This window comes from Copadichromis virginalis, linkage group LG5 (genome assembly GCF_057382275.1).
Source record: "Copadichromis virginalis isolate Kocher_CV1m ecotype Utaka linkage group LG5, C_Virginalis_male_GT1.1, whole genome shotgun sequence".
Lineage (NCBI taxonomy): Eukaryota > Metazoa > Chordata > Actinopteri > Cichliformes > Cichlidae > Copadichromis > Copadichromis virginalis.
In genome coordinates, this window is record NC_140622.1 from 24591549 (window position 1) to 24614515 (window position 22967).

At 41.5% G+C, this 22967-nt stretch overlaps 1 protein-coding gene across 1 annotated transcript in view; it reads left to right on the forward strand.

Annotated features, from left to right (window-relative positions):
• Nucleotides 1–22967, forward strand: part of megf6b (multiple EGF-like-domains 6b) — a 62699-nt gene that overhangs the window by 35713 nt on the left and 4019 nt on the right. Inside the window, exons 6-34 of the mRNA XM_085457959.1 lie at nucleotides 1566–1688; nucleotides 4427–4552; nucleotides 5307–5429; nucleotides 5786–5908; nucleotides 6029–6166; nucleotides 7559–7681; nucleotides 7880–8002; nucleotides 12222–12392; nucleotides 12924–13055; nucleotides 13522–13650; nucleotides 13771–13899; nucleotides 14022–14156; nucleotides 15286–15420; nucleotides 15515–15640; nucleotides 15742–15873; nucleotides 16220–16348; nucleotides 16459–16590; nucleotides 16862–16990; nucleotides 17087–17215; nucleotides 17560–17688; nucleotides 17778–17906; nucleotides 19998–20126; nucleotides 20273–20401; nucleotides 20851–20979; nucleotides 21152–21283; nucleotides 21371–21499; nucleotides 21595–21723; nucleotides 22472–22600; nucleotides 22752–22880. Of these exons, the coding sequence (XP_085314085.1) occupies nucleotides 1566–1688; nucleotides 4427–4552; nucleotides 5307–5429; nucleotides 5786–5908; nucleotides 6029–6166; nucleotides 7559–7681; nucleotides 7880–8002; nucleotides 12222–12392; nucleotides 12924–13055; nucleotides 13522–13650; nucleotides 13771–13899; nucleotides 14022–14156; nucleotides 15286–15420; nucleotides 15515–15640; nucleotides 15742–15873; nucleotides 16220–16348; nucleotides 16459–16590; nucleotides 16862–16990; nucleotides 17087–17215; nucleotides 17560–17688; nucleotides 17778–17906; nucleotides 19998–20126; nucleotides 20273–20401; nucleotides 20851–20979; nucleotides 21152–21283; nucleotides 21371–21499; nucleotides 21595–21723; nucleotides 22472–22600; nucleotides 22752–22880 (3780 nt within the window). The remainder of the gene's footprint in view (nucleotides 1–1565; nucleotides 1689–4426; nucleotides 4553–5306; nucleotides 5430–5785; nucleotides 5909–6028; nucleotides 6167–7558; nucleotides 7682–7879; nucleotides 8003–12221; nucleotides 12393–12923; nucleotides 13056–13521; nucleotides 13651–13770; nucleotides 13900–14021; nucleotides 14157–15285; nucleotides 15421–15514; nucleotides 15641–15741; nucleotides 15874–16219; nucleotides 16349–16458; nucleotides 16591–16861; nucleotides 16991–17086; nucleotides 17216–17559; nucleotides 17689–17777; nucleotides 17907–19997; nucleotides 20127–20272; nucleotides 20402–20850; nucleotides 20980–21151; nucleotides 21284–21370; nucleotides 21500–21594; nucleotides 21724–22471; nucleotides 22601–22751; nucleotides 22881–22967) is intronic.

Here is a 22967-nt window from a genome sequence, read left to right on the forward strand (position 1 = left end):
ATCCCAGTCAGACATAAGTCTGGCATTTTAACTTAAAAATTAATGATGCAGCAGGACCATAATTGTGTCACTGTATACATGAGTTTATATTCAGATCCTTCTTTTAGTTTAAGTGCACTTGAAGAATAATTAATCCTCATCCATCATCTCGTTTTCAGTCTATTATCTAATTTTTATTCTTCCATCCACCCAATGCATAGTTCTTGCCCCATTTACATTTCCCATGAAAGAAGTTGCAACTTAAACAGCTTCCCAGTCCATCAAAGGGTTTGTGCATATATTCTGCTTATGTTGACATCAAAGGCCATTTTAAACTTTGCAAATTACCCTATTTGGCACATCTAACAACTGTGGGAGTCAATGCAAAGCAAAGCCATATATAGAGGCGTTTGCATTTATGCATCAATGTCCACATTTTTCTTTTCACCTAGAGAATGAAAGTGTCTATTTTTAATGTGACGGAGAGTTTGCACCATGATGAATGTTGATTAGTTATTTCTAGATTTTATTTACATTTAACTGTTTACAATGTCTCTTGAAGACCAGATGTGTGGTCTGTGAAACGAGGCAGTCAGTTATGTGAAATAAATGAAATTAAACTAATATTTACGTTGAGTAAATTAAAATAATCAGCTAGTTTAGGGAAACTTTCAGAAAACTCTTTCCAAAGGAATTCCAGTGAATTCTTGAAATAGTTCCTTGCTGGATGGCCGCCTGAGGCCAGGACTGTTCGGAACAATGCATTTCTCAACCAGACATTTAACTTGGCGCTGAATAATAGTATTTAATGATGTGTTGGCTGTTTTTACAGGCATCATCCGGCAGCCAAAAAACATTCACACTCACCTTCTTAATGTGTCACATCACTTGTTGCAGTCGACAACCTTTCCAGTAACTCCACTGTGATGATTCTAGTAATATTAAAGCAAAAGGGTGACTTGTCACCAGCCTGGGGGTTGACTTAGCGTCCAGCAGAACCCCAAACAGACCTCATAATTCAGGACTCACAGGGGGGTCTGCTGTGAAACACACCAAACAATTTATTTGCCTGTGACTCCTAAAATAAGAAGTGTTTAAGAATGTGGTTTGTTTCATTAGAAATCTGGTCACACTGTGAGTGATCGTGTTTCTCTCACCGCTGCTTCCGCCTTCTTTTGTTTGCTTACCATCCACATGCTTGGCTGAGAGGAATGTGTATGTTTTGCATCCTCCACTTTAACTTTCCATATGTTTTTCCACCTGAGGGGCTTTGACAAGAAGCGCAGGAATTTCAATTTGGTTCTAAATGTGCGGTAGTTGTTACCACATGGTGGGATTTGTTTTATTTGAGCTGCAACACACTTGTAAAATACTTTTCCTTCTCATCCATCACCTCGTCCTCGCCTCCTGGGGTACATCTTTACCCTAAAACCCGTATTAACTTCCTCTCTCAGCTTGGCATCTCATCTGGTTTTAGTCTGGTAACCATTCGTTTTCTCCCATAATGAGAAGATTTATTTAAATTGCACTCATTTCTGTCTTTTGTCCCGCTTCAGTATTTCACTTGTATCCCTCCTTCCATGCAGATATTGATGAATGCCAGGTCCACAATGGAGGTTGCCAACACAGATGCATTAACACCAGGGGCTCCTACTATTGCGAATGTCACCCGGGCTCCCGGCTTCACGTGGATGGCCGCACCTGCCTCGGTGAGTGATTTTGTTGCTGGTTTGCTGCAGATGAATAACAGAAATAGCATTGTAGGGTTACAGCACCATATATGTGCTGTAATCATAATATGTATGTCAATGAAAGTGCAAAAAGGTCTAAAAACATCATTTATAAAAGTTTAAACACAGTAACATGACGATAATGATGATGGGGAAGGTCTTTATTTAATCCCATTAGAGGCAGAATGTGAAGACGTCCAAAGGCACTTTGTAATCTAACCTCATGTAGTTCAATACTCACACAAACAATGAGACAGTGGTTTGGAGGAACTGAGCTACTGGAAGCTTCTTTGAGTCTTTGAGTGTTATTTTTTTCTTTTGGTCATTATTTCATTGAAGTTTAGCCACATATGGTTTTTGACATGGGTACTTAATCATCTAAACCACATTAGTTATGTTTCAGACGACCCCTTTGGTTCTGACAAAAAGCCCCATTGTGGTGCGGTTCAAATAACATTTGGTGGTGAAGCCAGATTTAGTCGGTTCATGAAGTTTTTCCTTTAACTGGATATCTTGTACAAAAGCCATTTTTAAGCTCTCCTGTGAGAGAATCAGACCCAACGTCCCATCCTGGAGAAAGCTTGTAGTATGGTTGCATCCATTGTTATTATTGTTTAACTTCTTGGGCCTTTATTTATTCATGTCCACTTAAAATCAATTTTCATTGTAAGTACAGTACAGTAAAAACTATTAAAATGTAAGGTTAACCTTTACATGCTTTGGTTTGAAAATGAGATGAGTTTGTCCACCACACAAACTACGCAACATCAACCTCAAACTACGGCAACAAACAGTTAAATTCTGTGTATCTCTGGGATGCAGAGGGCTAATGTGCTGGTTTACTTCTTAGTTACTTCTCAAAAGATATTCAGGCTATAATCACATAGGACAAAGAAAAGCAGCAGATTCTCACAACTGAGTATCATGATGTAGCTCCATCCCACTGCTTTTCTGTGTACAAGAGCTCTATTTAAAGAAGTTGTTTGAATTTGTCCTGCAGAGCTTCTGCTGTCTCTGCTGCATCAGTTCAGTGTTTTTAATGATTTTGTTGCTCTTGCTTTGCGTGACTGGATAAAATAGCTTAAGGCCACTAATAAGTGCATCCTACCATTTTACTGTGTAACCAACATTGCCAATATTGACCATATGGATCTACTTCAGCTCCTCCGGACATCAAGTAGTATTTAGCATTAAACTGTAATAGCAGTTAACCAAAGTGACTTCCTTTCTTTATATGTGTTACACAGCCTCAGTGCTCAGAAAGAAAAGGGAATATGAAAGCCTGCAAGCTTGGACTGCTGAGGATGAAGTGATGGAACGAATCAAATCAAAGTGGTCCTCTAAATGGACATTTTGCTCTTTGCAGCTAGTTCATGTTTATGTTCGTGGCATCGCAAAATGAAATAAAGTTATTTAGATGTGACAAAGTCAGAGAAAATAAAGAAGACCTGAATCCATATATTCTTCAAGTACTTAAAAAAACTGAGTGATGCAGGGATTACAATAAGTTAGAATGCTATTATGGGTCATTTTTTCCCGAACGCTCACCTGAGCTTGATTCCTGCCGCCTGTGTGGCGACTGTCATATGACCTGTGCACTGTTTACTCAGTACCTGTGCATTTTTCCTCTAATATCAGATATTTGTGGTTTAGAAGAAAAAAACATCTAATAGACAAAAAAATATAAGCGTGCCGCTGGCTTCTACGTCAGGAATGCACACAGAGTGTCCTGGATGACATTCAGAGGAAAAATCATTATGTGTTTTTTGGCTTCGTAAAGTAGTTATTTAATTTTCTTATAGAGCACATCTGTCCCTGAGAGGCTCTTATGTGACAGCTGTTGCATTAAGAAATGACTGATTACGCCAACAGTTCACAAGTGGACTGACTCCAGGCAAATGCTGCTTTTCTGGGATGCTTCATATCCGTCTGTTAAAACTGCGAATTGTGTCCATGTTCAAAAATACATTTGGTGCTGAAATCTCACTGTCCATTACAAGCGAGTAAACGATTATGTCAGTTTCAACTATGTGCCAAACAGCATGAAAACATACATACTGGAGGATAAAGGACCACACATAGCAATCAACAAGTCAGTCTCCCTCTCTGTGCTCATCTCATCCAGCTCTTGATCAGCCAGCAGAGGTTAGACGTATCCCACACACTTAGCGTGAAGCTGCATAATATTTGAGCTGGAAAGCACTCTGTGGTTTGACATGTGCTTGGGATGGATGGGTCTTGACTCTGGTCTGTGAGCATGAAAAACAGCCTTTTGAGAACACCGGGCTGTTTGGGCTTCAACCTGTTTTTTTTTGCTTTTTTTCTGTGAGGAGATCCAGATTGATCTGTTGCTACAGGGAGAGGAGACTCAGACAAGGAAGCGCATTGAGCTCACACCGCTCTCTGCCTCTTCACCATATGCTTGCTGTCCACCGCAGGCGCGCTGCCATTCAAGTTCCTCTGTGTTTTTTGGCGTTTCTGCTGTGATAGATCTCTCATTGCTCAAAGCATAGCGGCTCACCGAGGTGTTCTCTGAGTGTAGGAATGTCAGGAGTGTGACTGCTCTGAGAAATTTAAGATTTCTGTTGGTGTGAAACATCAGTCACAAAGACTAACACGACAAATCAGGGTGGATTGATTAGCTTCTGAAAGATGCTGGATTTTTTTCAGTGTTGTCCTTTTATCGTATCACATCTTTCTTTCTCTTGCCTTTTTAGCTGTCCTTTCATGTGCCGTTAGCAACGGAGGATGCGAGCACTACTGTGTGCAGCAGTCTGTTGCTCATTTTCGCTGCCGCTGCAAACTGAACTACGCGCTGTCGGAGGATGGCAAGCATTGTAAATGTGAGTGCCCATGTTTCTGAACTCTGTTGTAGGAAGCACTAAAATCACACGTTCATATGACACACTGCAAAAAAATGAAAAGCCCTAGAGGAATAATAATTTGATGGATGATGTAGAAAAGCACGCCAATGAAACTGAGCACTTTGGATGATTATGAAGGTGTGATCCTGCAGGTTTGATCGTAACATTAAAAACACATTGCCTCAGCATCTGCTGCCAATTATAATTATCTTACAGGATGTCTGAGCTGGAATATGACTAACTATCTTTCATGGGATAAGATATTTAATTGGAATGAGTCACAGCAGTCTTCGTTGTTTTTGTTTCTCAAATTGTGTTTTGATGGCCTTGCTCGTTTTAATCACTCCGATCTCTGAGGCCGTTAAGTCAAATATGCTTCTCAGAGGGTGGAAAATTATACATATATGTATTTTAAATTGCTGTCTTCTAGATGCTTTTACTTTGTAATTGTTGGCTGCAAACAGCTTCCTCTAATTTTTGCAGGAAGGTTCTTATCCAAACTGGACAGGCTTACACAAGTTAAACACACACACACACACATACAGCTATGAAGAGCAAAGAGCTGGAGGTGCTGGGTGGATGTAAACCCCCTCCCTCCACTTGCTATACTCTGCTTTAAGATGCAAAACATTCGGTTTTTACAGTTTTCCCCTCTGCTGTGTTTGAAGCTTTCCTCACTTTACTGTCAGCGTGCGAGTTTATGTGTATGAGCGTGAGCTTTTTTGTGTTACAGTACAGGATCCCTGCGCCGATCAGAACGGAGGCTGTATGCACGAGTGTCGAGCTGATGGTGGCAAGGCCCACTGTGACTGTAAAGTTGGCTACACCCTTGCTGCTGATGGGAAAACTTGTGAAGGTAAACTGACCAGTAGTGAGTAAACTAGTAAATTGAGTGGCAAGTGAAACTAGTTTGCTAACAAATATTCATACATTCGCAAGGAAAATGTTCCCTGATGGTAAAATTGCTCCATCAACTGACGTTTTCAAGGTCGAGCATCATACATCATGTAGCTCTAAAAGTTTAAAAGAAAAGAAAATAATTAGCTTTAAAGAACAACAGCCAATAAATGAGGAGCAGAAGAAGCAGAATTTGGATACCATCAGTGTTGGGCAACAATGACTTTAAAGTGTGCAAAAATAACTGGAATAATCTTTAAGCGCTGACGGAGATGGAATAATTCACTCTGTTTTTTTCAATGCATTTTCCTCCAGATATTGATGAGTGTGAGACAGAAGAGGCCAACTGTGCTCACGGCTGCCATAACACTCTGGGCTCTTACGTCTGTCTTTGCAACGCTGCCTATGAGCTGGGATCTGATGGAAAGCAGTGTTACAGTCAGTTTAAATCCTCATGCCTGCATATAGTTACACGAGTGGATTGCAGCACCTTTAATTTCTGTTTATAAAACATGTCGTGTTATTAACACACGTCGGTTATTTTATTGTGTACTGAAGGAATTGAGATGGAAATTGTGAACAGCTGTGAGAACAGCAACGGTGGATGTTCGCATCACTGCCAACATTCAACCAGCGGACCTGTGTGCACCTGTAACCATGGTTACACGCTAGATGAAGACCTTAAAACCTGCATTGGTAAGAGAGTGTGATGCACTCACATAAACTTAACAATACTTAGTTGTTTACTAAATTAAGGGAGATAAACAATAATGTATTGAGCGCATATGAAATTATTAGTGTATGTTATAATTTATTCCTTTATTAGTAACTGGTTTATTTAAAAACAAACAAACACCTGTTTTACCAACTTATCAGAATTTGCAAAGCAGCAAAGAAACTACAAAACTTTGGAGTTCCACTTTGGTGATTTTGACAGTTTCACAGTGACTCGTTTTTGTTTGTCGCTCAGTGTCTGTGTCTCTGTGCCGTCTGTTTTAGGGGTTCTGTCCTTCTTGTTTTTGGCAGACATTTTTTTGTGTTGTTGTTAAATTAAAGTGCAAATATCAATTACGCCACACCTTTCAAAAGTGGACTTATTGGGCATGCATAAATGTCAATCCTTGAACTCATTTGTTAGTCCTTTAGTTTTAGTTTAATTATTAAAATGCCTAATGAATTTATTAGACAACTATCCGATGTAGGTTACCTTCTTTAAGTTAACAATATTTTTTTATGTTTCTAATAAATAAGAATACAATTTATAATTTTAAACATGATTTTTGACAGATTTCTAAAATGTTTGTTTGTTTGGGGTTTTTTGTTCTAATGACAGGTGGCCTAAATTTGTTATTCCAACAGTTTTATTAAACTTATATATTTAATTTATTATTAAACATTTATCTATTAAGCTGTTGAGACCTAAACCAACAAATACTCATCTTCCTGTGTATTTTGAGCAGTAATGTTAAACTTTAAGTCTACTGGAGTAATCCTAGAAAATATACAAACTGCATGAAGGTCGTTGTTTAGCTTTAGTTTCTTTTTTTTTGGAGACACGTTTTTAAATGACGTCAGTCAACATAACCGCATTGTGAATTGGCCTTTTTGTGATTTATGGCAATGCTGTGAATTAAACTGAATTAAAACTAATCCAGTCAGTTTGCTGCACCAGAGAAAATGTGGAGAAGGTGTGTGATAACTGTAATTGCAGACAAGCGTAAATAGTCATTTTTGCATTTACTGGAGACGACGGCGCAGTCGGCGTAGAAGTTCACATACAATAAAACTAGAAAACAAGAGAAAGCGAGACACTTTATACAACTCGAAAATATATATTTTTAGTCCTCTAATAAAAGAAAAATGTCCTTGTGGTCAGGAGGTGGAAGAGTATTTTTGGAAAACAGGTCTTTGCTCATACAAGCCAGAGTTTGCAAAGAAAATGAGCAAATTCGCTTGTAATTTTAGCCTTAATTGGCTGTTAAACCCACACAGATTAAATTACCTCATAAATTTTCCCTCATGGAGCAGGGAAGCATATCACTACAGTTGGATCATAATTTTTGTCTTGCTGCTTGTTGTGCTTGGCAGATGTTGACGAGTGTGGAGAGGAGATCTCCTGTTGTGAGCAGGATTGCACCAACTACCCCGGGGGTTATGAATGCTACTGCTCTGCAGGATACAGACTCAACTCAGACGGGTGTAGCTGCGATGGTAATGTTTTACCTTCAGTCCAAGCGTGGACGGCACTTACATTTAAATGAGACGCAATGTTTAATCCTGCTGAATTCAAAAGGAAAGTTTCGGTTTGACACGCACAATGTTGCCTTTGTTTTAGTGAGGAAAAACAGTGGCCGCTGTAAGTTTTTCCTTCTGACGCATTTGATTCTGTGGTGCGTCTGTGTTGTTTAGATGTAGATGAGTGTCTGGCCGCTAACGGTGGTTGCGATCACACATGCCAGAACAGCGCTGGTTCCTTCCAGTGTTACTGCCGCCGGGGTTTCCGTTTGGATGAGGACCGGCATTCTTGCATCCGTGAGTATCAGCAATCATGTGTAAGAGCGTGGGCGAACGGGAATCGCACCAGAAACATTCCAGTGGAAAATCCTGGCAAACTGACACTTGTTGTGCAGTAAAGTCATTTAGACAAAAAGTTTAAAAAGAGGATATGAAGAATGGAAATGTCAAGCTAGGCTAGGACTAGTGTAATCTACAATGAGATGCAAGGAAATCCAACTTTATTTGGCATAGGTGTAGTATTTAAACAAACATTAATGAGCCAGCTTCAAATTTGATGTCAAAACTGGAAGAATCAGTGGGATATTGGTATTGCCAGAAAATTAGAGCGGCAGTAGCATTGTCCTATTTAGTGTTTAGTGTGAGAAAACCAAATCAAGCAAATCAAGCTCAGATGCTATCCTGGCAGATCAGCTGATGGCTCAGCTGATAGCCTTCTATGCATCCAACTGGCAAATCTCACATGGACTGCAGTGTTGCACTTCTACCAGTGATTTTCCAACCTACAAGAACCCAGCTCTTCCTTTTCATGCTGTTTGTGTGTCGAGGTGAACAGAGACAGAAATAACAGCGTTCCTTTGAACCACCATTGTGTTTTACAGACACATGGTATAGTAGCTGTACCAATGATAAGTAGCACCTTTTAAAGTAATAACATTATACTAATAGCATGATACTGACATCAGTGAAACTAACCAACCAATTTCCATGTGTTCCAGCTTTTCCTTTCCTTTTTTTAACATATCATTACATTCACTCCAAGTAAACGCTCAGATTGGCTAAAGCGCACTTGGAATTGTCAAAGGATTTATTTCCATATGCAGTAATGGATCCCTGTGGAGTTAACTATAAACAGAGACTATGTTTTGTAATCCTGTGGCCTGACAAACATGCTGAATGCATTTACTTTGTTATAAAAGATTTGCAAAGTTTTGCATCTGCATTGTGTACGTCCAAGTTCACCAGCAGCTGATTTTATTCCTCTCGAGCAATTCTGCACACCTTAACCTCTGGTCAGTTGAATATCAAATAGTCTGTAACATATGCTCACCGGCCACTTTGTTAGGCACACCTTTTAAAGTGATTGTTGAACAGGTTCTAGAGGATTTTCTGAAGTTTAAATAATGAGTATGAGTAACAAAGGTGATTTAAGTGACTTTGAATGTGACACAGACTGAGATTTTCCCACACAGGAGAAAATATCCTGTCTTTCTTGTGATGGTGATGTAGGGAATGCCAAAGGTCAGAGGGGAATGGCCAGACTGCTTTGAGCTGTTGGGAAGGCAACAGTAACTCAAATAACCACTTGATATGACCAAGGTACACTGAAGAATATCTGTGAATGCACAACACGTTGAACTTTAAAGCATCAGAAGAACACCTTGGCTGCCATTCTTGTCAGCTAAGAACAGGAAACTGAGGCACAATACACTTGGACGACTGGATAAACTTGACATGGTTTGATGAGTCTTGATTTCTGCTGCAACTTTCAGCTGGCAGAGTCCAACAACATGAAAGCACACTTTGGGTTCCTCAGTACCAAATGAGCATCTTCTAAATTCCACAGCCTACCTGAGTATTGTTGCTGACCGTGTCCATCCCTTTGTGACGACAGTGTAATCATCTTCTGATAATTGTTTCGATAATAGCATAGCATAGCATAGCATAGCATCTTTATTTATAACGCACTTTACATCCAACAATGTTGACCAAAGTGCTACAAATATAAAACAGAGAGGAAACAGTTTAAATTACATATAAAATATCTTAAAATTAAAAATAATATAATTAATAAGAAATGTATTAAGAGACATCAACAAGTCCTGCTGTGCTAAAAGCCAAGGTAAATAAATATGTTTTAAGACGTGATTTAAAAACAGATAAGGAAGGTGCCTGTCTAACATGTAAAGCCAACTCATTCCACAATTTTGGTGCTGCCACAGCAAACGCCCGATCCCCTCTGAGCTTACGATTAGTCCTGGGCACGCTCAGGAGGAGCTGGTCTGCCGACCTGAGGGACCGGGAAGGTATGTATGGATGAAGAAGCTCAGAGAGGTACACAGGGGCAGCATTGGACAAACATTTAAAAACAAATAAAAGCAGCTTAAAATGGATCCTAAAATGCACGGGCAGCCAATGAAGTGAATATAAAACTGGGGTGATATGCTCGTATCTACGAGTGCCAGTTAAAAGGCGTGCAGCAGCATTCTGGACTAACTGCAGTCGAAAAACAGAAGATCGACTCACCCCAAAATAAAGAGAATTACAGTAATCCAGCCGAACGGTTACAAAAGCGTGGATTACTGTTTCAAATTGCTGTCTTGTAAGAAAGTGCTTAATTTTGGCCAGTTGCCTCAGATGAAAGAAACTAGACCTTACATCCAACCCAATCTGGCTTTCAAGCTTAAGCTCAGGATCCATTTTAAAACCCAGATTAACAATCTCTGGTTTACAGAATGATTTCAGGGATTGCAAATCAACACACGGAACAGCAGTGGAGGCAGGTCTGAACACCATTACTTCAGTTTTAGAATCATTAAAACAAAGAAAGTTTAGCGCCAACCACGACTTGATGTCCTCCAGACATGTTTGTAAACGATTTACAGACGACCCATCTTTCTTTTTAAGAGGAACATAAATCTGGCAGTCATCTGCATAACAGTGAAACGAGAGTCTGTGTTTTCTAAAAATTGAGCCCAATGGAAGTAAATAAAGTGAAAACAGGATAGGGCCCAGAATGGAACCCTGTGGCACTCCATGAGACAACGGAGCACGGGAGGACTCACAGTTTCCTAAGCGAACTGAAAAAGTTCGGTTTGTTAAGTAAGACCTGAACCATTTCAGAGCCACACCTGTTATACCGACACACTGCTCCAAACGTGAGATTAAAATTTCATGGTCTACAGTGTCAAATGCAGCAGTTAAATCGAGTAAAATAAGAATGACACTTTCACCAGAATCACATGATAAAAGTATATCATTAAAAATTCTTAAAAGTGCTGATTCAGGCATATGCATTGCTTTAAAACCAGATTGAAAAATCTCCTGAACATTTTGTGCATTCAAGTATGAGATCAATTGGTCATATACAATTTTTTCCAAGACTTTAGATAAAAAGGGCAGCTTAGATATTGGTCTAAAGTTCTCAACAGCATTTGTATCTAGCCCAGGTTTCTTAAGAAGTGGTTGCACAATTGCATCTTTGAAATTCTTTGGAACCATACCTGAAGTAAGGCTGCTATTTAAAATGGTTAAAATAGTTGGACCTATGGTAGAAAAAACTTCTTTCAGAAAAAGGGGAGGGATAGGATCATAAGGTGAGCCTACAGGCTTTAAATGATCCACCACCTCCTGTAGAGAGTACTCCTGCAAGAGTAACCGACTCAAACTGTTGAAAGACAGCTGAGCAAATTGGAAGATCAGAGGGGTCAGATGTGGGCAAAATAATCTGCGCCCTAGCCGAGGCTACCTTGTTTATAAAGAAGTGCAGAAACCTTTCACACATTTCAAGTGAAGGCTCAAAACTAAGAGGGAGGGCTTAAAATAGTCTCGATTGACTTAAACAATATGTGTGGTTTCTGATGATTCACCATAATAATGTTTGCAAAGTGTTTCCGCTTTGCTTCTTTTATTGTAAGCTGATATAAGGCCCAGCACTCTCTTAAACTTTGTAAAGAGACCTGTAAGTTATCTTTTTTCCATCTCCGCTCAGCCCTACGACATTCACGCCTCGCAGCACGGGTTTCATCGTTCAACCAGGGTTCAAGCTTTGTCTTAGGATGCTTAATTTTTAGAGGGGCAACAATATCCAAGACAGTCTGACAAGTGGTATGAAACCAAAAACTGAGTTCCTCTACGTATTGGAGTGTCTCAGGAATGGATTACTGATTATAGTAGGTGGAGAACCGTGCTGCCGTGGAAGAATTTAACAAACGAGATGTCTTTATGGATCATGCAAACAAGAATAGGACCATTTATTTCAAATAAACTACACAGAGTAGCTTTAAAAAGCCATCAGTTCTTACAATGAATAATCTGCATCACTACTGCCCTCTTCATTTGATTTACATAGCATACAATCGTGTCATCATGTACAATATTACTCAGTTGCCACATGAATAAAAATGAAAGATTCTTATAGTTATCTTTTTTTATACATACAATATATTTAAATGCAATGATATAAAACACATGATGTTGGTATATTTTGTATAATTTTTTTTTTTTCTCACTGTAGCACTTGAAGATGCAGTCGAGGCCCTGTCCAGCGGAGGCTCTATTGAGCTGCCACTCATTCGCCCCCAGCTCACCTTGCTGCAGGACTACAGCCAACCCCTGGAGCGCTTTGACGACTATGAAGATGACGAAGGGGAGCTGAGGGCTGAGAGTAACCTAGCGGAAAAATTTGGTGAGTTTCATCTCAAACCGCTGTTGATTTATTATCATTAACAGTAAACCTGCATCTGATTATATGGCTCCTGTGAAGCTGTCTAACAGACTTACTCAGTGATGGCAGGAACACATCACACGATGGGGGCAAATTATTTTGCTTCATGCTTCCAGAATGTTTGTACATCCTAATTAACTACCACAATGCCAGGCACGTTGAGGGTTATATAGTCTGGCAGCTGCTCTGAGTCTGAAGCAGGAAGTCAGAGGTTCTGCTTTTTGTCGCTCAAACGTGACAAAAAAAAAAACGTGCTGAACAAGCGATTTAATGTAACTGAAAGCTGAAGAGTAACACCTGCTAATATTTAAATGTATGATCTTTCAGTCCTAGTGCAATGCTTTCATTTATTACATTTGTGGTTTGGAGTTAGTGTACCAATAGAAATGTTTCTGAGGGTTAAATATCATGGAAAACACACAAAAAACATATTTTTATTAAAATGAGATTAAGCATAACTTGCACACTTAAAGTTGATTCTTGTGTTTTCAGTGTGCTTGGATGACACTTTTGGCAGCGACTGTAGTTTGACGTGCGACGACTGTTCTAATGGAGGAAAATGCAATCTGTGGAAAAATGGCTGCGATTGCCCCGACGGGTGGACGGGCATTATCTGCAACCAGAGTGAGGACTGAGCCCACAAACAAACACTGACCCTCCTCACACACACTGTCACGGGCCAGGCTGCACAGCCATGACAAAAAGCGAGATGCACACAAATGCTGCTTAAAACTGTTGTGTGTAGTTAACATGATCAATGGTGTAAATGAGTGCATGGGTGAGGAAATGGTGTATGCAAAAAAATCCAACCGCACACCAAAGAACCAACCAAGCTAAGAAGGGTATCTTACAGTAACTGAGCTTTGAGGGCTTTTATAGAGCACTGGCATGCTGGGCCCAGGTGTTGCCAGTGTCACTGATGGGAAACGAGCCACACCAATCCTGCAATGTCTCCAGATGAGACGTGCCACACACAGGCCGAAAGGAAGGCAGGGTAGAGTGGGTCATCACAACAAAAACACCCATGGAAACCTGTCAACCTTGACTGTTTAAGCTGTAATGGATCCTTTTTTATCTTTCATCCCCACAGCGTGCGCTGAGGGACATTTTGGCAAAAACTGCTCCTTCTCCTGCAAGTGTAAAAATGGTGCCAGCTGTGACCCCGTCAACGGAAACTGCCGCTGTCCTCCTGGTGTGAGTGGAGACTTGTGCCAGGACGGTGAGACGCTTCTCTTTGTGTCTTCACTTAATGCAGGTTTTCCTGCTAAGATAAAATCTAATTATTTTAAAGGCACACTAGATATCTTGCATTTACAGAGAAGTATTTTTTTTGGTTCAGGTTGTCCTAAAGGCTTCTATGGGAAGCAGTGCAACAAGAAGTGTAATTGTGCCAATAATGGACGGTGCCACCGCACCTACGGAGCGTGCCTGTGTGACGCCGGACTCTACGGACGCTTCTGTCATCTCAGTGAGTCCCACCGCTTACGCGTCAACAGCTTCTCATGCCGAGCTACAAATTACAAAAGGTCAGGCCTGCTGCTACTTTCACTGTGACTTAAGTATCCATGATTCCTTCATCTTCGCCTTCAGCGTGTCCCAAGTGGACTTTTGGACCCGGCTGTTCTGAAGAGTGTCAGTGTGACCAGCAGAACACTGTCGAGTGTCACCGCCGCTACGGCACCTGTGTCTGTAAAGCTGGTTACCATGGTAACACCTGCAAGGAAGGTGAGCACAGTCACAAAGCACAAGTTGTGTTTGTGTCTTTATCTGTATTCTTGTTGTTTATTACAATTATACAAATACAAAACTCAGAAACTGCAACTTCCACTGGAAGGGCAAGAGCTATACCGAAACTTTGATGTTTTATTCTGTTAATATGGGGATTTAGTGCAATATGTTAATCTTTTTGAAGTCTTATAATGCTGTTTTTTAGTAAACAAGGAGAGTGCTTATGTCCCCCAATGACTTATATTTTGCTTGAAAGTTTGAAGATAATTCAGGGGAACCTAGAGCTTTTTCCTAATTTCTGTGACCTTAAGTTTTGACCTATGACCTTTGACCTTAAAGCAATACATACTAAAATAGTGTATTGTATCATCTTTACCCATACAATTGGAGCAGAATTGTCAGAAATCTTTTGCTTTTAAAAGCTGTAAAAACTTGAGATTTTCAGATATATTCATGCAGTGTGTGATTTTTGAAAAAATGTATGGTGTCACTGTGACACCATACATTGTGTCACAGGATGTCGTACTGAAAAAATAAAAAGTGTGTTTTACAGCTTGCTCCATGCTCTTTAATATGACACATTACTCGGTGTGGTTTTCCTAAAAAAAAAATTCAAGGTCCACTTTGACCTTGGGCGCTAACAATGAAGGTCGAGATCAAATACCAACCTAGGTACTCGTGTCCCCCGTGGCCTAGTATATTGTTGTGAAGTTTGAAGATGATACATAAAAAATTTGTGGATGATATAAAGTTTCGACTGATTTTCACATTTGGTGTTATTTGTATCGAGCTGACACAAAGGAAATAGAAAAAATGTATATAGTTGTAAGTCTTTGTTACTGCAATCCAGTATTTGTTTCAGTGACACTGTAATGCAAATGTCCTCTCAGGCTAAAATTGTCCACACTTGCAAAGTTCTGAAATATCTGATAATATAACACAAATAGTTCAAATTCATTTTACATTAAGCCACATTGTCCATATATAAAGTGATTTGCTGATCAGGCCTCACTCTGCATCCAACTGTTGTCACTATAAAAGATGTTTAACACTCTGACTGAACAGGCAACCCTGTAATGTATTGATAATTCCCAGATTCCTCACCAACTTTTCACATTGTCTTTAGAATGCAAGCCAGGCACTTATGGAGCCGGCTGTGAGAGGAAGTGTGCCTGTCCGTCAGGAGTGTCGTGTCACCACGTGACCGGAGAGTGCCAACGAAAATGCCCTCCAGGTGTTCATGGGGAGAACTGCGATCAAGGTGGACGGCTTGATTTTTGCATGCTTTAGGCTTATTTGTGTTTGTTTTCATGGTCCTGCATTGACACGAATCCTTCCTGCGTGTCCACTGTCAGCCTGTCCAGAGGGAAGATTTGGGCCCGGCTGTGTTCACTCTTGTAACTGCACCGGCGCACCATGTGACAAAGTGACGGGACAGTGTCAGTGTCCAGCAGGCACATCAGGACGCCACTGTGAAAACTGTGAGTGCTTACATTTTTTTATATAAATAAAAAAAACCTAAACAATTGACTTAAATTTTACATGATAAAAATCATGAAAATGTTCATGATGATCTTTGCAGTGTGTCCGGAGGGTTTCTGGGGTCTAGGCTGTGGAGAGATCTGCCCGGGGTGTGAGAATGGCGGCATATGTGATAAACACAACGGATCGTGTAACTGTCCTGCAGGATTCATGGGAAGACTCTGCCAAAATTGTGAGTAGCAGCATTTTAGGGAAAGTTTCCATAGCAACAGGCACTAAACAGTGAGCCGTATGAGAAGGACGACAGCACTGTGGAATATTAAAATGATGCAGTTTGGATGTGAAGTGAAGGAACATGGTAGAAATCAGAAGGGTAATTTTCTACAAATTCATATGCTTGAAGCCATGTTTTCACTGGAAGAAGAAATATAACTCCACTTCCACTAACCGCTGGCTCTTCAGTGTTCACTCACGGCTGAATGGCAGTGAAGAAATGTCATGGGAACTTGGTGCTTTTCTCATGTAGTTTGGAGCAGATGGCTGTGGTAGATCAGTCTTTTTTTCTTTCTTTCATGCAGTGTGCCCGAGTGGACGTTTTGGTCAAAAATGCCAGATGAAGTGCATCTGCGAGAACAACGCTCGCTGTGACCCTGCGAGTGGGCGGTGCACCTGTGCTCCTGGTTGGACTGGGCACAAATGCAGGAAAGGTATCATACTGAAGCACGGAAGCAATCGCTGCTGAGCTAAACAGAAGGAGACGTATATGTGGAAAAACCAAATACAAAAAACTGAGCTCATTTATATGATTGTGTTGCAGCTTGTGATGCGGGACACTGGGGGGCCGACTGTTCACAAATCTGCGACTGCAGAAACGGAGACGGAAGCTGTGACGCTGTGACAGGCCAGTGCAACTGCGAAGCTGGTTTCACTGGAACGCACTGCCATCAGAGTATGTTATTATAGGTTTTTTTTTAAAGTGACTATACTTTAACTTTCTCACTATACTCACTATTTAAATAATGCTTACAGTACATCCTCAGATTGGTGCCCACATTTCTCCAAGTTAACTTATTCTCACATGTGCAGCGATCATGCTTTGGTGCTTTCTGGAGGTAGCACAAAGTAACATTGTTAAATGCTCCTTGTATAATTTGTGTAATATGTCAGTGTGGTCTGTTACATCATATTTTGTAACTGTGCTGTATGTGATATTCCTTCAGAGTGCCCAGCAGGTCTGTTTGGTCTCGGGTGCCGCCATCGGTGTCAGTGTGAGAACAACGCATTGTGCGACCATGTGAGCGGAGCTTGTACCTGCCAGAGGGGATGGACGGGGACCTTCTGTGAAAAGCGTAAGAGGAGCTGCTTGATCATGAAGCCAAATTCTCTTACTTAGCATGTATGTATGGCAGTAACAGAGAGTCTTTACATCTGTGTGTGCGTTCTAGCATGTCCTGGGGGTTTCTACGGTTTGGACTGCCAGGAGAAGTGTTTGTGTCAAAACGGTGCGACGTGTGATCATGTCAGCGGCGTTTGTTCCTGCCCCGCTGGTTGGATCGGCCCGTTCTGCAACCTGAGTGAGTAACAGGTGCACCACAGAGACTCGTTTAACTTAACAGATGCGGTCCAGTGTTGTAGGAAAGAAAAAGGTGAAATCAAAGACTCAGCTTGTTTGTATCGTTGTATCTGTTGGCGCTTCATATGAAGTGAGGACACCTTTCAGACGCTGAATCACAGTAGAACAAAAGCACGCTTGGTTTCAGAGTTATTTGGGAAAGCCCATCCCGGTCACACATGAGAAAGTACCAACCTGATGTTACCCATGCAGAAGCCGGTATTATTTACCAGATACTGGAATTTCCACTTTTGATCAGCAGGGTTCAACAGGAGGTAATGATATTGTTTGTCTCTCACGTGGCAGCGTGCCCAGCTGGTTTCTATGGGGAAGGATGTAACCGAAACTGTAGCTGCCGTAACGATGGCATCTGCCACCCGGCCAGTGGGCAGTGTGCATGCACGCCGGGCTGGACCGGACCCAACTGCACAAAAGGTGAGTTTATACATCAGAGAGAAGTGATCACCTGTACAACAGGTAAAGAACAGGTCACAAGATGTTTGTTTTTGGGTTGTTTTTCTCAGAGTGCCCTGCTGGGTTTTATGGAGCAGACTGTCAGCAGCGATGCTTGTGCCAGAATGGAGCCACTTGTAATAAGACCAGTGGAAAATGTGCATGCGCCAGCGGCTGGACAGGCACAGCCTGTGAACTGGGTAAGACTGAAGGATGGTGTGAGTAAGAGTCTCCATGTGTTACCACTAAAGCACTCTCACATGGATCAGGAAAAAAAACTGATTTATTGTAACTTGAGTCTTATTTTTGTACTTTTGGCTGTCGCTAATAGAAAAAGAAGAACACTATGCTGAAATCTAAAAAATGCTGACATAAATCAGTTCAGTTCATTTTATTTATATAGCACCAAAATTACAGCAACAGTCGCCTCAAGGTGCTTTATATTATTAAGGTAAAGACCCAACAATAATACAGAGAATACATAAAAAACCCAGACAATCAGATGATACCCTATCAGTGAGCACCTGGCAACAGTGGGAAGGAAAAACTTCAATTAAATAGGAATAAATCTGCAACAGAAGCAGGCTCTGGGAGGGGCAGCCACCTGCTGCAACCGGCCAGGGATGAGTGGCGAGAGACAGGATAAAGACTGTGGAAGAGCCAGAGATGAATAATAACTATTAAATGCAGGGTGATGTATAAACACAGAGAGTGAAAAAGGTTTGTGAAGAGGAAATACTTACCGCACGATGTCCAGCAGCCTAGGCCTATTGAAGCGTTAGGGGATTCAGGGTCACCTGATCCAGCTCTAACCACATGCTTTATCAAAAAGAAAGTTTTAGGCCAAACTCAGAGCTGGAAGCTGAAGGCTCTGCTTCCCATTCTACTTTTAAATATCCTAGAAACCACAAGTAAACCAGCAGTCTGAGAGGGAATCGTTCTGCTGAAGTATTACAGTACTGTAAGGTCTGATTATTCTTAAAATTAGATTCTGGATTTAACAGGGAGCTAATGAAGAGAAGCCAATATGGGAGAAATATGCTGTCTTTCTAGTCGCTGTCAGCGCTCTCGCTCCAGCACTTTAGATCAGCCTGAAGCCTTTTTGGGGAGCTTTTTGGAGCCCGATAATGATGAATTACAAGTCCAATCTAGATGTAATAAATCATGAACTAGTTGTAAACCCAGTGAGGTTAAGCCTGTTTATCTGAACAATTTCATTTGAAGCTAAAATTGAAAAATGAGCATGTTTGAAATGTTATAAATAATCCGTCACCGTGCAGGAAAACCGCTCACAGGTGTGACTGTCCTTTGTTTTAGTCTGCGTGGCCATCTTCTTGCTTGTGTTTCTCATTGTTACCATATTTCCAGATTGGAGCAATTTTCTTTTTGGATACTCGTTATTTGTGCTGATAAGAATGACATTCAGAGATATACAAAACACACCAACCCCCGAAAAGATTGACTGATTTACCAACATCAGGATCTCATACAGATCTGGATGTATATATATTCACACCTCTGTTTTTAATTCCAGCTAAAGCAGAAGATCAGCCCGTGAACTAGCATCCTTATGAGACTGTACTTCTCTATAGCGGTAATGTGATCATTTGACATAGCTGTATAGATTCTTATGTGGTAATTCAGCCTCATCTAGTTCCAAACCACCCCCTGAAGCCACAGAGACGTCTGATTTTTGTCACGACAGAAACGCAGAAGAATAAAATCACCTGAACCTTGAAGTAAACATTTAAAACAGTGGCCTGTGGTTGTTTTACTTTGCTCAGGAAATGCATGAGACTGAGTTCAATTTGCTGCCTTAGCTCATTTGTTTTTGCCTGCAGTCTGGTTGTTTGCTGGCAGCGAGCGCATTTCTGCACCACAGACCGTGCTCCTCTGCAAAAGTCTCTGTCGACCTGGCGATGACATTCCAGCTCCTTCTCCCTCTGAGCTCCACATCACACACTATCCTCCCTCTGTGCCTGTTACAACCTTTCCCCATCAGGCTGTGCCAGGCCCAGCCCCCTCTTTGTGCTCAGGAAACCTCTAATCCTGTCGCTGGAATGTCTTCCCCCTCCAAACTCTGTGGCCACTACCTGTGATTGCCAACTTCATACTCAGTCCAATTATAAACTGTTGGGGGAAAAAACGAAGCCATTTTTGAACTCCTCAGCAGAAATGTGACAGAGCAACTTCCCCTTTTGTGCGCTGTTGAAATCAAGATGTCTCTGTTCTTTCTCTTCGTCTGTCTCACTTGTGTTTCTTGCTGTGCACGCTGCTCTGTGTTTACACAGAATGCGTGACCGGCCGATTTGGGGCGGACTGCCAGCAGCGGTGTGAATGTGAGAACGGCGGCCAGTGTGACAGACGGACTGGACGGTGCAGCTGCAGCGCTGGCTGGATTGGAGAGCGCTGTGAGAAAGGTGAGACCGCGAGTGAAAAACGAACTCACCTACAGAAATTTTGACGTCATGGGGAAGTGCTGCACTGTGGAAACTCTACCACTCTGATTGCAGTTCTGAGGGTTTTTGTTAATTATAGCCTCTCATTTGCACATTTTTCTGCTCAGCGTGTGATGCTGGACTGTTTGGCGTCGGCTGCCGGGAGCGATGCCAGTGTCTCCATGGAGCTTCATGCCACCATGTCACCGGAGAGTGCCAGTGTCCACCAGGGTGGAGAGCGAAGCTCTGTGATAAAGGTAAGAGCCCACAGTCAAGGAAAATCTCGTGCTCTTGCAACCTCTAGTGGGCGAAACTTGCACTGTTTCAATGATTAACTCTATATTTTAATTTTTTTGCATTCAAGGGCAGAATAAGGGAAAACGAAACGATTTCGATTGAGCTCCTTGACCTATTTTCGCATTTTTTATGCAAGTTTTCATTTTTTTCTGAGCTGTAGTTGTGCATGTTTATCCCTTTAATTCATTTCTTATTAAATATAAGGCACACAGGTTTTATTCCAGTCCATTTATCGTGGCCATGTCCACCTACTGTATGTTACTCCTAATTGCACGTGTGGCCTATAAGAGTGAACACTCCTATGCAACTCCTTTTCTCTTTTTTTTAACTGTTTTAATTCCCATGAAGAGTTAAAACTGGGACATGCAGAACTAAATGTCGCATTCTCTTTTCCTTCCACATCCTTCAGCATGTTTGCCGGGTACATTTGGAAAGGGCTGCATGCAGCGCTGCAGCTGTGCACAGGGCACGTCCTGCCACCACATCTCTGGAGAGTGCGGCTGTCCTCCCGGATTCACTGGCAACGGCTGCGAACAGAGTGAGCTCCCCAGGACTAACTTTTTCTGACAAATTACATTCAATGCCACAGTCCTTCCTAAGAATTATAAACACTGCAAAATTAAAGAGACATTTCTGGTGCCTCAGAAAGTAAAAATGTCTTTAAGCATACTGTTTATTAATTATTATAATGAACCTTTCCTTTTTATCAGCTTGTCTGCCTGGAACCTTTGGGCAGAACTGTAACCAGGTCTGTCAGTGCTCTGAGACAAATCAGCTCTGCCACCCGGTGTCTGGATCATGTTACTGCGCTCCAGGTTACCACGGCCCCAAATGTGCTCAAAGTATGCATAAACAGCATATTCATACATAAACACTAAACCAAGGGAGCATAATAAAACATTTTTACCCCTTTTATTATTCATTTTTAGTCTGCGGAGAGGGTCGGTATGGTCCAAACTGTGAGAGAGAGTGTCAGTGCGAGAATGGAGGGAAATGCATTACTTTCACTGGAGCCTGTGAATGTCCAGCAGGATTTATAGGACCGCGCTGCAACATCAGTGAGTCCGAGTCAAACTTTGATGATGACGTTAATTAAATAAATAAGTGTTACGGTGTGGAGTGAAAAGGGTGTGATGCATCCTTGTGGTCACAGCGTGTCCAGCTGGGCGCTACGGTGTCAACTGTGTCCGGGTGGCATTGTGTGGAGAGGGAGCCCAGAATGACCCGGTCACCGGTCGATGTGTGTGCGCCCCCGGACGCAGAGGAGAGGACTGTGGAAATGGTGAGCTTTCATTATTGCTGATACATTTGTGTTGTATGGCCTGTGAGCTAGATCTCTGGAAACAGGCCCTCTGTTGATTTCAAACTCTTCTTTTATGTTTCCATTCATGTAATAAGGGCTGTGTAAGTATTATATCATATATCCAGCTGTAAATAGTACTAGGACAATAGAGGTACAACAAGACGGTGGATAAGTTGTCTATATAGAAAAGGCACCCTAGAAAGGCTGAGTCACTCTGAAAGACTATTTGTATATTTCATCATCTACAGTACATCATTTAATGAATAGAAAACTTGAAGTCTGTAAATAAAAGACAAGGCTGAAAACTAATACTGAATGGCGTAATCTTCTGAGATTCCGCTTTTAAACAGTGCACAGGAACAGCACTGGCGTTCACTCTGCTAGACCTCATTGAATGTGTGGGGTTACGTGGGGGGGCTTTAGTACACATAGCATGGGATGATGTCTCTTTCAAGGCTCTGCTTATTTCAGCAACAGTGACGAACTCCATTCTTCACTTATTACAGGAGCATGAATCCACAGTAAGAGACTGGGTGCTAACCTGGCCCTCCCACAGTCCACACCATTGAAAACATTATGAAAATACAACAGGAGGCTCCAGATTACTGTTTACCTGTAATCCTTTATAATGAGCAAGAATAGAAGACTGTGCTTTCAGAGCTACAGCATGTTATGACACTTGCCTGGATATTTTCTTAAGTTTAATTGGAGTGTGTGTTTGCCTCAGGCTGCCCTGCAGGCTGGTTTGGGGCAGAATGTGCTCAACGCTGTAACTGCAGTAATGGAGGCGTGTGCGACTCTGTGACCGGCAATTGTACCTGTGGTCTGGGCTGGACTGGTGCACACTGCAACAAAGGTGATCACCTACTCTTTTAAAAAAAACATCAAAATATTGTATTATTGCATCTGTCCATTACCACATATTTGATCTGTTGTAACATGTTGAATCTAAACATAATCAGGTGTCACAGCGAGTCATGTCCTCTGTTTTATTCTTCCTGTCCCAGAATGTCCCGCGGGAAGATTTGGTGCCAACTGCCAGCTGAAATGTAGCTGTCAAAATAATGGCACTTGCGACAGAGTGACGGGGACGTGTCAGTGCGGTCCAGGCTACTATGGGCATCTATGTGAACATGGTGAGAACTGAACACGCACACAAACACAAAGAATGACCTCCGTTGTTGTCCAAAAACATATCAGTAAGTCATGTAGTTGCACAACAT